The 16,297-nt window shown below is 37.6% G+C and overlaps 1 protein-coding gene across 1 annotated transcript in view; it reads left to right on the top strand.

The window, feature by feature from the left end:
* LOC109498986 overlaps positions 1-16,297 on the top strand; it is a 418,886-nt gene that overhangs the window by 138,362 nt on the left and 264,227 nt on the right. The window contains exon 3 of the mRNA XM_045056735.1: positions 16,043-16,123. Within this exon, the coding sequence (XP_044912670.1) occupies positions 16,043-16,123 (81 nt within the window). The remainder of the gene's footprint in view (positions 1-16,042; positions 16,124-16,297) is intronic.

Here is a 16,297-nt window from a genome sequence, read left to right as displayed (position 1 = left end):
TCAAATGCAAAAGAGAACACATGCTGAAGTAGCTGATCTAGACCAGAGAAAACGCTCACTTACTTCACACATTGACTTTGCCCCAGGCTGTGTCTCCAAACGTAATTCAGAAACTTCACCCATGCTGAGGCTAGAAGTTTTACACAAGAGTGTTTCCTCTCGCATTGACAGGAAAAATACATAACCTTGCCCTTTGTAAGTCATGGTCTGTCTCCAATGGTTACACATTAGCTTCCCTAACAGGACTAGAAGTGGTTCCTTATCATCATAATAGGCAGCCTGTTTATAGAAAAGAACATGTCTCTTATCCATAATATGAACTTCAAGGTAGCTATTTAGCTATGCAAATAACCACATAGAAGTGCCAGTACAAAATTTATGTATTTTTGAATTTATTGAGATATTTTCCCATTTCCAGATGTCTTCTGTATTTTTGGTTTGACTATCCAAAGTAAGGAAATCAATGTATTTATTCTCCATGCTGAGAAAAACATCGGCCTGAAGAAAATGTGAGAGGGTAGCTTAGAAAGAAGAAACTGCATTACCAACCTGATCAAAAAAAGAGTATTCAAGTTTTAGTTTTCCTTCTGAGATTTTTTTTAAATGATATTTTGCAAATTTAAGTTACTTTAAAACTATAATGGATCAGGGGCGCCTGGGTGGTGCAGTCGGTTAAGCGTCCGACTTCAGCCAGGTCACGATCTCGCGGTCCATGAGTTCGAGCCCCGCGTCAGGCTCTGGGCTGATGGCTCGGAGCCTGGAGCCTGTTTCCGATTCTGTGTCTCCCTCTCTCTCTGCCCCTCCCCCGTTCATGCTCTGTCTCTCTCTGTCCCAAAAATAAATAAAAACACTGAAGAAAAAAAAAAAACAAACTATAATGGATCTTCACAAATGTGAAACAGTGTGGTTGATACAGCAATTTAACTCGCCTGGAAAGCATATGTTCAGATTATCTTTTATGTGACCAGGCATACAAGAGGGAACTTCATTCCCATTTATTTAATGGTCTTCACACTTTGATACTTTGAAGGTATAAAAAAAAATTCTCTTGGCCAAAAACCTAATGCTGAGAATTCTAGTTGTAAATACTATGTTTACAGTGCTTTATCTTGGACTTGGTGTGTCTGTGAAAGAATAAAATGTGAACTGGAATGCTTCTGTATGTCACAATTGTTCCAATTCAAACTCACACTTAAGATAGGAGGGAACTAATATTTATGAAACTCACTGTGTTCCAAGGACTTTTGTATACTTGAGTTTATTATAGTAATACACTGAGTGGGGGATTTCTCATCCCATTTTTTGATAAGGAAACTGACTCTCAGAAGGGATATTTGGGTGATTCACCATGCTAAGTAAAGGATGGAAACAAAAGGCTGATTTTTTTGCCCAACATTCATGCAATTTCCACTCTGCCAGAGGTTTCTAAATTGAGTTCCATTGAGTCCAGGGCCATGAGAGGCACTGTGGGAGCCACCTCGTGGGGAGAGTGTAGGGGGAAGAAGGCTGTCTGACTAGAGTATGGTTCCCTGTGCTCATTTGAAGCAGAGAGGTTCTTTTAGTTGTCTTACTTATTGGGTTCACTTAAAATTATTACTTAGGAAAGTGGCTTCTACTACTTAAAACTTATTAATGAACTATTGCACCATAAAATTAACTCTGATGAAGCTAATCAGTGATAAAACTAGGGAGTTGTAGGTAAAAATAACATCAAATTTGTGGTATAGTAAACTCCACATGCCACTAATTCTATTTAAAATTGTTTTGTGCCTTTTTCTCTAATGTTTCCTGAGAAATGACCAGTCAGGTATTACTTTTCTGTCTGTGTTTTTAGGATGAATACACAGGATTCTGGAATACTGAAGGAGAGGTTTCTAGGTATGCCTAAGAGAGCTAATGGTAAAGACTACTATGGAATACAGAAAACATGGAGCCCTTTTCCAGCAAAAGATTAGAAAATTGTAGGTTGTAACCTTGGTTCAAGGAATGCATTGAAAGAGATCATGATTCTGATTAAGGGCAACTCTCAGGGGCGCCTGGGTGGCTCAGTCGGTTAAGCGGCTGACTTCGGCTCAGGTCATGATCTCACGGTTCGTGAGTTCGAGTCCCGTGTCGGGCTCTGTGCTGACAGCTCAGAGCCTGGAGTCTGTTTCAGATTCTGTGTCTCCCTCTCTCTGACCCTCCCCTATTCATGCTCTGTCTCTCCCTGTCTCAAAAATAAATAAAAACGTTAAAAAAAAATTTAAAAAAAAGAGCAACTCTCAGTGGAAGCCTAGGCCTGGAAAGGAATTATTGGCTTTATTCTAACATTTAATTTTCAATCAGCTTTATTGAGGTATAATTTGCTTGATGCTTTGTTATTCTGACTTCTATGTCCAAAAAAAGAAAAAAAAAAAAAAAAAAAAAAACAACCTGCTTGTTTTATATCCACTGAAGAGGGACACAACCTAAATTATTTCTTTAGTAAAAGATGATCACTATTTGCTTTGGGGCAATTTTTTTTATTGTTTACTTATTTATTTTGAGAGAGAAAGAGAGAGAGAGAATGAGTGGGGAAGGGGCAGAGAGAGAGAGAGAGAGAGAGAGGGAGAGAGAGAATCCCAAGCAGGCTCCACACTGTCAGCACAGAGCCCAACGTAGGGCTTAGGGCTGAATCTCACAAAGATCTCAGGAATGGTGAGATCATGACCTGAGCCAAAATAAAAAATCAGATGCTTAAGCAACTGAGCCACCTAGACACCCCACTTTGGGGCAGGTTTTTAGAAATACAGTCCCTGGAACAACAGCATCAGCATCACCTGGGGACCTTTTATAAACACAAATACTCAGTTCCGCCATCCCTGGCCAAGGTCTACTGACCGGAAACTGTGTGGATGGGGCCCGGTAATCTGTGTTTTTATAAGCCCCCCAGGTGACCCTAATGCACAGTAAAGTTTGAGAACCCCTGCCCTGGCAGGTGCCCTCTGACCAAACAGAGTCAATCTAGAGACTGGCCGGAGGAAGGCAGGATTGCCAAACTTGTCCCAGAAGTAATTCTAATGAGCGAAATAATACCTTCCTGAATCAGAAAGAGAAAACTGGAAGAAATTAACCAGCTGTTAGCAGAAAGAGGTAGAGAAGACACTTAAATAGAAGCAGAGACCGAAAGTTATTAGAATCCTGTCAACGGCAGGCTGCTAAAATTCCTCTTGGTGAAGGGATGAGGTTTGTGTTTCTCACTTCTACATGTATTCTTACAATCATCTTTCATCATGTGAGGTATCTCACAACCAAAATGGCTTCAATCATCTTGTTCCCTGAACTCACAGTCTACATGGAAGGGAAAAATTAACAGAGTAATTGAGCCAAGAAAATGGGGAAGGGGACAAAGAAGCAGTCTTCCTTTAAAAGGAATCAGACGAACACACTCTCTGATAAGACATCTCTTTCAGACAACAAATGCCTTCTGCAGAGCTGGTGACTTAATAACTGTGCAGGCTCAGTTGTGCACTCAGTTGTGCAGGATGCTGTTTTGTACATGTATGTGTGTACATCTATGTATATATTATATATGCAGATTCACTTAAGTCACATGCTAACCAACCATGTTTTTACTATTACTGTATTTGTTTTATAGAGTTATGTATAATAACATTAAGGTAGAGGGAAATTAATTAGTTTGCCCAGAGACATACACATCATCTGTTGTGGAAAGAGGATTTGCATCCCGGCAACCTGGCACCACAGCCTGCGCTATCAACTACGATGCTATATTGCTTGTTGATGGAAGTTATTAAAATTAATCCTCTAGGTTTGTGATTCTGTAAGTTGCTTGTTTGTCTCTACGGCAACCATATTCTAAGCCATGTGCTTCTAGACTCTCATTTGAAATCTCCACTAACCATAAGAACCACATGGCTCCTGTGTGTCCCACCAAACATGTGCATATGATTACACTTTATATATGACTCCTAACATCTTCATCATATAAATGTTCTATATTGTGAACTCTGGTTTTAGTTTATATATGAATTGTTTATGTTTGATTTACTGGTTGTAATCCTGAACAAAAGAGGAAGAGAAGTAGGTACTGTTCTCCCCTTTCTCGATCATGAATATATTCAAAAGATTTGTGGTGGACCAGTTTGAAACCTTAGATGTTTTTGTTTGTTTGTTTCTTTCTTTGCTTGCTTATTTATCTATTTTTTTGAGCTTATTTGTTTATTTTTGAAAGAGAGAGCATGAGCAGGGGAGGGGAGGGGCAGGGAAAGAGGGAGAGAGAGAATTCCAAGCAGGCTCAAACCCACGAACCATGATATCATGACCTGAGCTGAAATCAAGATTGGGATGCTTAACTGACTGAGCTAGCCAGGTACCTTGAAACCCTAGAGTTTTTTCTAAAAGATATGGAGGCCCTCACCTCCATAAAGACAGTCAACATAGTCCTGAGTTGATTCTGAGAAAGGCATGCCCTGCTAAGCTATTGGTCCTCAACACTTTTAAATATTTTTTAACACACACAGGATACTTCAAGGAAAAAAACTGTATATAATATAATATAATATAATATTTACATATATATGATGTAAATATATCCTATATATTAGATATATATAAATGTTAATTTTATGTGTTAAAATGAAAGTGGCACAATGAAAGTAGCAACTCAATGAATGGTAAAGCAGAGCCTAAGGGCTTTGTCTTTCTTTTTTCTTTTTTCTTTTACTGCGGTCTTCACTGATTATCTGAGATATATCAAGGATTACACCCGTCAATACAGGATTTTCAGAGAAACAGTTTCTCCCCACCCTACCCTCATCTGTCACTGTCCGGGCTTTCTCTGATGTTGCACTATCATTGCTGTACTCTGCGGGTCACAGCAGGTGCCCTGCGACTTGCACACCAGCAAGATCACAAGGGCACTGGGAGAGTAGACTGCCTGCATCCTCTGCCTTCCCAGAGCCTTAATGGCAACAGCCTGATAACTCCTGGCACCTGGAAGCCTTTGTCGGGTGAGGACCTCAACCCAGTTCTGGAAATGGATAAGGAATGCTCTCACAAGGTGTAACATCCTCCACCTATCACTAGCCTCCACCCTTGGTTCCCTAGAATGTTCTTTCCATCCATCCATCTCTGGTATGAGTTAAAAGGCTGAGTATATTCTACTTGTAATCACAAAACCTAGGAAAACAGTGTGTATGTGTATATGTGTGTGTGCATGTCCCTATGCATGCATGTGGGTTGGTGAGTGAGTGGAGGGGATATCGGATAGGGAAGTGAAGCAATTTCAAGTACAGATAAAAGGAACTGAGCATGAGTTTCTGGCTTCTGGCTCAAGATATGGTTCTCAGAAGTTTTGTAGTATTTAGAAGCCTTCCCTGACATATCGGGTAACCCACATTTTCCCACTGGTCTGACCTAGTGGAAATGGAATGTGCATTTTCATAATCTGCTCAACCTGAATCCCTAAGTATCTTTTATCTGGTGAGCAAAATATATGATCATTTCAGAAATCCTAATTGACATTTAAGAAGTGCTTTTTTTAAATCTAAATATGACCCAGTGTAATTACAGCTTTTCAAATAAAACATAAGATATTCTGCTGAAATTAGGTGTCTCAAAGAGCAACCATTTGCAAATTAAAAAAAAAACTATAGAAAGCTTATAACCATGATCATTGCTTTGTATAATTTATATATATTATAGAATCATTAGATTCATTTCCTTTGACATATTAGAAATTATACACAGTGGTTAATGGACTCCCTTTTTAGAAAATGCTATCACATACACCTCTCCACTTCTTGCCATTAAAAAAAATGATCCCACTTTCTTTCCATTTAGCATAAATCAAATAAAAATATGATATTAAACACTATAGCATTAAGGTCAAATAATTGGAAAAATGATGGAAACAGTAACTGTTGAATAATACTACTTTAAACAGAACATGGTTATTATTGTATAATTTTATTCAAACTATTTAAATTAAAAAAAAATAATGCCATGAACAGAAAGCTAAATGCTAGCTTTAAAACCATAATACCATCTGGGGGAGATGCCACTAGATGGAGCCCATGGTTTCTAAGATTTAAGGTCAGTCTCCTGCATTCTTGGGATAAGTGTTTTCGAGCTGTTGAACCACAGCATTGTTAGGGATAGTCAGCAGGCTGGTATATTGTACAATCCTTTGGCTACCACAATTAGGAAATAGAGCAATTTGAGAACAGGGTAGTCCATTGTTCTTTCTGTACAAGTACATAAAAGAATTTAAATATAATCTACCTATTTCTGGAAATTAACAGTAATTTACACTGACCACCCGGAAAAGAATTGTCAATAATTTGATAACCTAATAGCAAAGAAAGTCAGCTATGGAATGGATTTATTAAAATGCAGGTTCTTTTCTTATAAGTGGGCATCCAGGGTCCACTTTAAACAGTTCACTACATGAAAAGTATAATAGAAACACACTGTACGGTGTATTAGTTGGTCATATGACAAATAAAAAAACCCATTGGGACACATTATTTAGATTGCTTTCATTAAGCAATTACAATGTGTTAAGTACACTCTGGGAAAAATGTAAATGCAATACAGCTATACTCTAGTAACTGTTCTAAGATAGCAAGTGAACAGCTTTCCATACTGTTGATACATGCTTAAGCCTATTAAAAGGGATTTTAAATTACTGACTTAACAGTCATTCTTTTTGAATTTATTTTTTTAAAAAAATTAAAAGTTTTATTGAAGTATAATTGACTTAAATAGGCTATATGTATATTTATTTTTATTTAAAATTTTTTTTAATATTTATTCATTTTTGAGAGACAGAGTACAAGTGGGGGTGGGGCAGAGAGAGACACACACACAGAATCTGAAGCAGGCTCCGGGCTCTGAGCTGCACAGAGCCCAATGCTGGGCTCAAACTCATGAACCGTGAGATCATGACCTGAGCCATGAGTTAACTGACTGAGCCACCCAGGTGTCCCACATTTTTTAAAATTATATACCTCGATAGATTTTCACATACACACACATACACACAAAATCACCACCACAAAGATTGTGAACATATTCATCTCCCTTGAAAGTTTTTTTTTTGTGTTTTTTTGTCATCCCTTCCTCTCTCCTCTCCTTGTTCTCCCCCTCCCCACCCAGGTCACCACTAATCTGTTTTCCATCATTATAGGTCAGTTTATATTTTCAGTATGGATTTATACACCATGAACACTTTTTTGGGGGGTTGGTAGTCTGGCTTCTTTCACTTAGAATAATTATTTCGAGATTCATCCACATTGTTGCATGTGTTGTATTCATTTATTTTTATTGCTAAGTAATATTCCCAGGTTTGGATATTCCACAATGTGTGGAATGTGTTTATCCATTCATCTGTTGATGGACATTTGGGCTTTGGGTTTTTCCCCCCCCCCACAGTTTAGAGTTATTAGAAATAAAGTTTCTATGATCATTCGTGCACCAATTTTGTACAGACACACATTCCCTTTTCTCTTGGCATGGGCAAACATAGTATCTGCTAGGCTTTTTACGAAACAGTTGAACTCTTTTCCAAAATGGCTGTTACATTTCTTCTTCTTTCATATATAATTAAGCACAAATATCCATTTTATGGATATCAATAAAAGCAATGAATATCATGAGTTACTTAATTTAAATTAGGAGACAAAAGACATTTTGCTTTTCTGTTTAATACTCCACTGTCCTGTACCACAATATTGAATCTGTCTCTGTACTGTGCAGGGACAGAAATAAATCCATCACCACTACCTTTACTTGACTACAATAAATAATTTAAACACCATTGGACAATTTATGGGAAAAATAAAGGCACAAATAGGATTTTTATTTCACCAAAATACAAATGTGATGAAACACCCTAGAATTGTAAGCTGTGTGCAGGGTCTCATAATTCTGTCACTTTAGGTTTATGATGAATATACCTCTTAAAATAAGAGAGCAGTTTCTGTTTCAATGTCCTATCTTAAACCCAGGCCATGTGTTCCTATTCTTTATTGCATAAAATTCAATCACTGTATTTCCAGCAGAAAACTTTCTCATGAAACTTCTCCAACATATTAACTTTTCCAGTAACAAGAGACCCTGGCACACTTGGGGCATGTCCTGGTCTTTATTCAAATAAGTTATGCTGTCCACTGTTTAAGGTGCACTTTATTGGGAAAATAGCTTTGTGTTCTTAAATTAATGAAAGTACATTGTAAGAAAGAAAGTATCAGTTAAATATTTTGAAAATATTCCCTTACTTACCAGTTCTGTGATCTTATATAAACTACTTAGTTGTCTATTTTGCCATCTGTAAAATGGGAATGATACTTTTGTATGCATTTTTGAGCATTAAGAAAGTTAAAACATATAAAGTACTTAGAAAAAGTACTAGTCATACAGTGAGTACTCAACAAGTATTAGTTTATGTTATTTTTAAGGTCTCCAAATATATATGATAGTGGTACATCAACTTGTATTATAAAGAACAAAAATGTATACAAAGAAACATATTTAGAAACCCTCCCTTGCTTTCTTCTTTGTGGACACCTATAAAGACCATTCCTGTACTGCCCTTCAAATACAATTAGATATTGGGGCACCCGGGTGACTCAGTTGGTTAAGCATCCAACTTCGGCTCAGGTCATGATTTCAGTTTGTGAGTTCAAGCCGTGCATCGGGCTCTGTGCTGACAGCTCAGAGCCTAGGGCCAGCTTCAGATTCAGTGTTTTCCTCTCTGTCTGCCCCTCCTCTCTTGTACACACACTCTCCCTCTCTCTCAGCTCTCTTTCAAAATAAATAAGTAAATATTAAAAAAAAAACAAATACAGTTAGATCTTTTATACATCTCTAGATTCCCAATGACTAGAACGTTTTCTTAGTTTCTCTAAGTTCTGTGTTTGGTTTAATGATTTTTGTATCAAATGTGTTTCCTGATCCACTGTGATGAATTTATTAAGCATAGTGTTTGCTAATCTCTAAAATATGAAGATTATGTATATTAAAATTAACATCATTTAAATATGTTTAATTTAGGAGCTATTTTAATGTGCCACAATGTATTACTTTGGTTGGAAAGATGTTAGATACTTTTTTTCAAAGGCAGAAAAGCCCATGCATACTAATTCTTTTTAGTTTCGAACTATTGGATTGCTAGATATTTGTTTAAATACTAATAATTAAATACATGAATAAAAATATCCAAAACAAATGAAGTCTCCTGGCCCAGGAACAGACAGGAATTATAAGCAGTTTTTGTAGCCAGGAAACCTCATGGTGAGGCGGGACTACATGTCTGTGACCACAGAAGGTTAATTCTGGATGAGAGGGAAGGCTGGGACCTCAGACTGACTCCCTGACTGAAGCTCCTGGGCCGTCAGCATCCCAAGCCCTACAGTGTTTCAAATATAAAATAACCCAATATTACTATATTATTTTTGCAACTGCAGATGAAGTCAATTTTATGATGATGTCAGAATAAGGTGAACCACCAAATTAAGAGCATTCTGTATCGTGAGAAAGGCAGCCTAGTGTGGGGTTAAAGAACACAAACTGGAGAGCCAGAGTATTGAGGACTGAATCCCAGTCCTGTTGCTTCTAGTGTGTGACTCCCAGCCTCAGTTTCCTCTTCTGAAAATGAGTAATAACGGTGCCTACAGCACTCTTGTGTGAGGATGAAATGAGGAAGCACTTAGAATTCAGCCCATAGCAAAAACTATGTAAGGTTTGTTATTATGGGTGAGAAAAATGCACTCACCCTGTATATGCAAAGCATCTTATACAGATCAGACGTTTGGGAAATTGATTATTATACGAAATACTTCCTTGGCTACTTTTGCATTCAATATTAAATATCCTCCCCCATAATTTTTTAGACTTCTATTCTTATGTTTGAACACCTATGTGAAGTGATGATGCAGGGCTGAAGTCTCCGCAAAAATGAACATCACCTTTCCATATTCAGAGAGAGAGTTTATGCATAGTTCTTCACCTCTAGAAAATAGATTTCTCTTAGATGGAATTCATTACCTCCAGAACGTTGTGAGAAGTTGAGTTCAAGTTCCTAAGTGCACATTGTTCTCTCTAAAACTCACTCTGCCTACAGTCTATATTCTTTTACAGGAAGGATCATCACTCACCTAGTTTCTCAAGCTGAAGATCCCGGCATTTTCCTTGTAGCTTTCCTCACTGTGTCCCCACCTCATATACAATCACCCATTCTAAACCCTGCCCATCTGATTTCTAAATATTTTTTAACTTTGAGCCCTCTTTTTCAGATTAGCACTATCCTCAAAGAGTTTCTCATCATTCCGCAAATGGTCAGGGTCCCCAGCCACCTAACTGGGCTCTCTGCCAGCTGACCCGACCCATGGATCCATCTGCCTCCCAGCTGCTAGAAAGAGCTCTCCAAAACAAAAGCCTGCCAGTGGCTTTGCATTGCCGCTGTAGGATACAGTTTCATCTCTGTCATAGCTCGCAGACTCCCTTTCCAGCTTCACGTGGGCTGCTCTTACATCTACCAGAAGCCAAAGCTGCCCACTCTCTATGGTTTTCCTCACGTTATGTGCCTTTTCTCATTCTGTCAATCTGCCCGCCATGCCCTCCTCTCATCCGTCACACTTCCGCCGTGGTCACCCTGTCACCACAATGCCTAGCTGATCACTACAGGTCTTACAGGATTTATTTCAGGCAGTACTCTTCATAAAAAAAGCTCTCCCCGAAGCTCCAAAACGACTTTAGGTGCCCTTCCTCTAGGTCCTAGAATTCTTGAGCATTCGTGTTTTGCCTGTCTGAATAATTTTTTTCTGGTAAAGTGGGTTCTAGACTGAACTGTTTTTGATCTTTCTCCATAAATTAGACTTAGTTACTAGAATATAATATGCAGGACTTTGATGTTTAATGATAAAACACAGTGCATTTTAGCATTTAAATAAAAGCCTTTAACACGTATAAACGAGAGTTCAAAATATGTAAGGAATTTACATGTAAACACTGTCATCATATTTTTTTTTAATTTTTTTTAACGTTTATTTATTTTTGAGACAGAGAGGGACAGAGCATGAACAGGGGAGGGTCAGAGAGAGGGAGACACAGAATCTGAAACAGGCTCCAGGCTCTGAGCTGTCAGGACAGAGCCCGACGCGGGGCTCGAACTCACGGACCATGAGATCGTGACCTGAGCCGAAGTCGGCCGCTTAACCGACTGAGCCACCCAGGCGCCCCATTGTCATCATATTTTAAATGAAAAAAAAAATGTATGGCATAAAGAGCAGTATGATAGTATGACACTACTAGTTGTGTTTTGGTTTTTGTTGTTGTTTTGTGGGCACTGGGTAATAAGGAGCTGCACCAAACCGTAGGACTAAGACTGTGGAAATTGTTTTTGGCTCTGTTCTCCTTTCCACCAGTTTCTACCCCCATCAGCAGCTGCGGAGAGGGTTAGGCAGAACTCTTTGGTTCAGCCACCATTATATATATCACATTACAAACTAATAAAAACCAACGTCCCACACCCTGTGCTCTCCCGATCAGCCTTTTTCCTGTGTTATTATCTGTGGAGATGTTCTTATCTGTGGAGTAGAGTGACTTCAAACCGAGGAGATGGTGGGGTTTATGATGTCTTAAGAGGGGCACTGGAAAATTTTCTTCAGTGTGTCAGCTAGCAAAAATATATAAAGTACATGTAATTAAGCATGCTTTGTTATTTAAGATTAATTTGAAGAGAAGTTCTAAAATTGCTCTCTGTTTGCCTCATTCTCCTACACAAATAACACTGACATTTACCATGTGACATTCTGTTTTCACTATTTATCTTTCTTTTATTGACAGCAGAAGCCAGATGACTATTTTGTTTCCTCAGTGCTTTGTGTTGTGCGTGCACATAGGGTGTACTCAGTGTGATTGTTGAGTGAATTAAATTAACAAATTAAATAAATGCAGGAGTGATTGAATAATTCAAATGATTTCTCACTTCTTTAATAAGAACGTAAAGGGCCAAATGCTATATTGGTATTTACACCAGACAGCAAATTAAATGAAGAAATTTCAAAAGTATATTCAAAATTATCCTGTTGGAGTTTCTCTTCATAGTCTAATTTGTTTTTAGTATTCTTTAACTCAAACAACTAATCATTATTTTTATATTTTGAGTAAAATGCATGAGTTTGAAACCTCAGGAGCTTCCCGGGTATAATCTAAAATCAGACCCTATAGGGGCGCCTGGGTGGCTCAGTCGGTTGAGCGTCCGACTTCGGCTCAGGTCACGATCTTGCGGTCCGTGAGTTCGAGCCCCACATCGGGCTCTGGGCTGATGGCTCAGAGCCTGGAGCCTGCTTCCGATTCTGTGTCTCCCTCTCTCTCTGCCCCTCCCCCCATGCTCTATCTCTCTCTGTCTCAAAAATAAATAAACATTAAAAAAAATTAAAAAAAAAAAAAATAAAATCAGACCCTGTATGTGGAGGGCAGGGAGAAACCAAAGAAAGAGGCAGGCCATTCCAGATTGGTAGGTGGCAGATTCGCCTGCCAGAATCTTAAAAGTTTATACAGAGGCCTTAATGGTGTTTAGTCACATATACCGTCTAGATGGTCTCATACCATATTATCGTCTCAAGGCTATGACCTTGGGACAACTTTTGGGAGTAGGGGAGGCAAGGAGAATGCACATTCCAAGATAGGGGGTGGGAGTTGGTGAAGAACTTCGATTGCCTGGCTCCAGCTCATGGGGTCAACTGGTGGTCACATCTTCTTAATGATCTCTCCCAACCAAATGAGAAAGAAAATGACGTTCATTTCTACTGTCAATTACTGATTTTTTTTAGACAGTTACTTTTTTTGCCTAAATAAAAGCTGTTATAAGGAGACACAATAGCCTGGGGGGACTTGAGAGCTTCTAAATTCATAGCGGATTTAAAGTGCACTCAATCAAAACTTACATGGTGAATACAAACTACAAATAGCTCATTTCAACATAAGATAGACTATAATTTCAATAGATCGTTGTCTGGTTTTTAAAAAATAATGGAAAGTTGTTGCACCTATGACACCATTTCTTTGTTTCTGACTAACTGAAACAATTATTAACTGAGGAATTTATGAGAATTTTTAAAAACTGCACACATTTGCAATGTATATTTTTTTCTTATTGACTATTAGATGATTACTTTTGTTCCCCCTCCCCCTACATTATCAACTCACTGATGTGGTTGGAATATAGAAAGATTTAGTAAAAACAGTTGAAGTGCTATGAATGACATGGTATATTTTGAATTATTTTACTTCTCAAGATGTTTACAGAAATTATACACACTCATGGAACTTCCAAAATTTTGGGTTTTTTTTTGTTGTTAAGAAGGAAATTGTGTTATTGGATATATTGAAAAAGTTTTTTGTGTTCTCTTTCTTTGAGAGATTGGAGGGTTTATTTTAGTCAGTACAACAATTAATAACATATATGTTTCTCTTATACCTAAACATAGTACTATGAATGACTAGAAATTTGCATTTTGTTTATAATTTGAAAGAAAATTTTACAACGTTTTAAGTAATTGAAATAAATGAAGGAAGACCAAAAAAATAGAAAACAAATACAAAAACAAAAAAATCTTTTACTCTTTCAAAATATTTAATTTACCCAAGAATTACATAATTTGTTTCCAAATATATCCTCATATCCTAGATTAGGGCTACAGTAGTGTTAAATGATCATTAATGTCCTGTGAAATCCTTGGATTCTAACAATTTAGAGCACTATGTCTGGAAAATTCTAAGTAAAATAAATTCAGGCAAGACAGACATATATGGAGTTTTTATTCAGCTATTTCATATTTTTTTAAGTGGGAGATAAAGCTATTTTTAAAATTTATTTATTTTAGAGAGAAAGAGAGAGCAGATGGGGTGTTGGGGGAAGAGAGAGAGAGAGAGAGAGAGAGAGAGAGAGAGAGAGAGAGAGAGAATGAATCCCAAACAGGCTTCACCCTCAGCATGGAGCCCAACTTAGGGCTTGATCCCACGACCCTGGGATCATGACCTGAGCTGAAATCAACAGCCAATGCCCAACTGACTGAGCCACCCAGGTGCCCCTCAGTTATTCCATACTTCTAATTAAACACTTTTTCCATGTTTAAATACTATTTTTTTTTATGAACTTGGAATTTCTTGTCTTCTTGCAAGTAACAGGAAATCCTACAAATAGTAGCAGAAATAATCCAGAGGTAGACGTACTAGAACGGCTGTGCTTATTCCATATTTACATTCCTTCTGTCTCTCTAATCTGCTCTCCTGATGTGTTCGTTTGTCCCTTTCCTACAAAACCTCATATCTCCACCCTTTATTACTGTCTACTACTGATCACCTCTAGCTATACTGAATAATTTTGAAATCTTTGGTCAGGATAGGCATACCTCCAATCCTCTGTTCCCCTCACTCCTGTCTGGCAAATTCTAGTAATCTTGCAGATCTCAGCTGAGACAGTGCTTCCTCCAGGAAGTCTTTCCTGATTACCAAATTCTGGATTCAGTGCCCTTCTGAAGTGCTCCTCTTCATCTTTCATAAATGAATTTATGTATTTCTATTGTCTTATCACTTGTCTCTTTCCCATGTTGAGCTGCTTGTTCTATGAAGATAGAGATTGTGCTAATCTTATTCACTGCTATGTTTCCACCCATTAACCAAGTAATAACACATACTTAGATTTTGTTTAAATATATTGTGCTTTGTAAAATTTGGAATAAATTCTAAATAGGGACTCAATAATTCTGAAGTCCAGTGGTTTTGATTCACTCAATCATTCATTCTTCATATAAATATGTATTGTGTCCTGTCATGTAACAAGAAGTGTGTGTTTTCTAATTTTTATTTTCTTAGAGAGTGCACGCATGCACTTGTGGGTGGAGAAAGGGCAGAGAGAGAAAGAGAGAGAGAGGAAGAATCTTAAGCAGTTTCCACACTCAGCACAGAGCCCAACATGGAGCTCAGTCTCAAAACCGTGAGATCATGACCTGAGCTGAAATGAAGAGTCGGACACTCAACCGACTGAGACACCTAGGCACCCCAAGAGGTCTGTTTAATATTGGCATTCATGGGTTGTGCATTATGAATGCACTAATAGAGACAGATACAAAACTAATAGAGACAGATACGAAATGCTGGAAGTGTTCTAAATAAATAGTCAGTAGCTGTACTTGAGGAACTCAAGGATAACTCTCCAGAGTAAGTAGGATTTTTAGGTCATGAGGGCAAAAATTTTCCTATCTTCTTCATCACAGAATCCCCAGTAAATAGAATAATGTTTATCTTATAATCTTTGTTAAATAAAAGAATAATCCATTCAAGAGTAAGAGAGAAAGTGGGATGATTGGCACATTAAAACATAAATTTCTTTATAAATATAAATCTCTGAAAAATTTAGGTTAAAATGTATTTAAGTTAATTATATGGATATTTGAGGCAGAGATATGTCTTCAGATTGAGATACCTGGATAATTCTCTAGCCCACCTATGACACAACCAGCTTTTCTTGCCTGATTCCAGATTATGGACCTGATGTTATAAAAAAATAATGATCATAGTTATGCCTAATAATATTGATGTTGTTTTCCATATTTGATTTGGAATCTCTAAGAAGAAAAACATTTGTAAGGTCCTATTGATCAAAACATTCCTTGTGTTAATTACTGCCATAAAAGAATTATTAGGTTAACATAAATAGTGTTAAGGGTCAAGTTGAGGTATTATAAGCAGTGAGTCTTAGATTATATAATCTAGAAGATTGGTTTGTAACAAGAAAACTAGAGTAAAGAGCATCCAGGGCAACTGAACACATATGTATGCTCACTTTTCTGCACACAAATACATCCAGATTTATGTTTCAGGACATAGAGTTTAATAGGCAATACTTATTTTCAACGGTACAAACTCATACCACTTGGGTGAAGCACAGGGTCTAAATGACTTCTCCATGGTTATGTATTTAGTGAGTGGCAGAGATATTTTACTTTTAGATTTTGAGTTCTACATTATTTTTAATACAATCTGCATTCCCCAGGTTCCTGAGGAACTCACTGTCTATACCTTCCTTGTATATTCAAGGTGGAGAGCGCTCAACTGTATTTCAAGTTGCAATCTGGTGAGTTTTTCTATATCTCTGTATTGAGATCCAACCTCTCTAGTGCTGAAGGAGAGAAAGAGTTCTCAGCTCCAAGGTAAGCTTAAAAAGTTCAGGAATTAGGGTTCTTGGTCAGTGAACAGTAGGATGGAAAGGCAAAACAGTTGGGTATAGGGATTGGCAAAAATTCAAGAC

The sequence above is a fragment of the Felis catus genome, chromosome B1, assembly GCF_018350175.1.
Source record: "Felis catus isolate Fca126 chromosome B1, F.catus_Fca126_mat1.0, whole genome shotgun sequence".
Lineage (NCBI taxonomy): Eukaryota > Metazoa > Chordata > Mammalia > Carnivora > Felidae > Felis > Felis catus.
The sequence above is the reverse complement of the archived record's forward strand: the minus strand, read 5'-3'. Positions and strand labels throughout refer to the sequence as shown.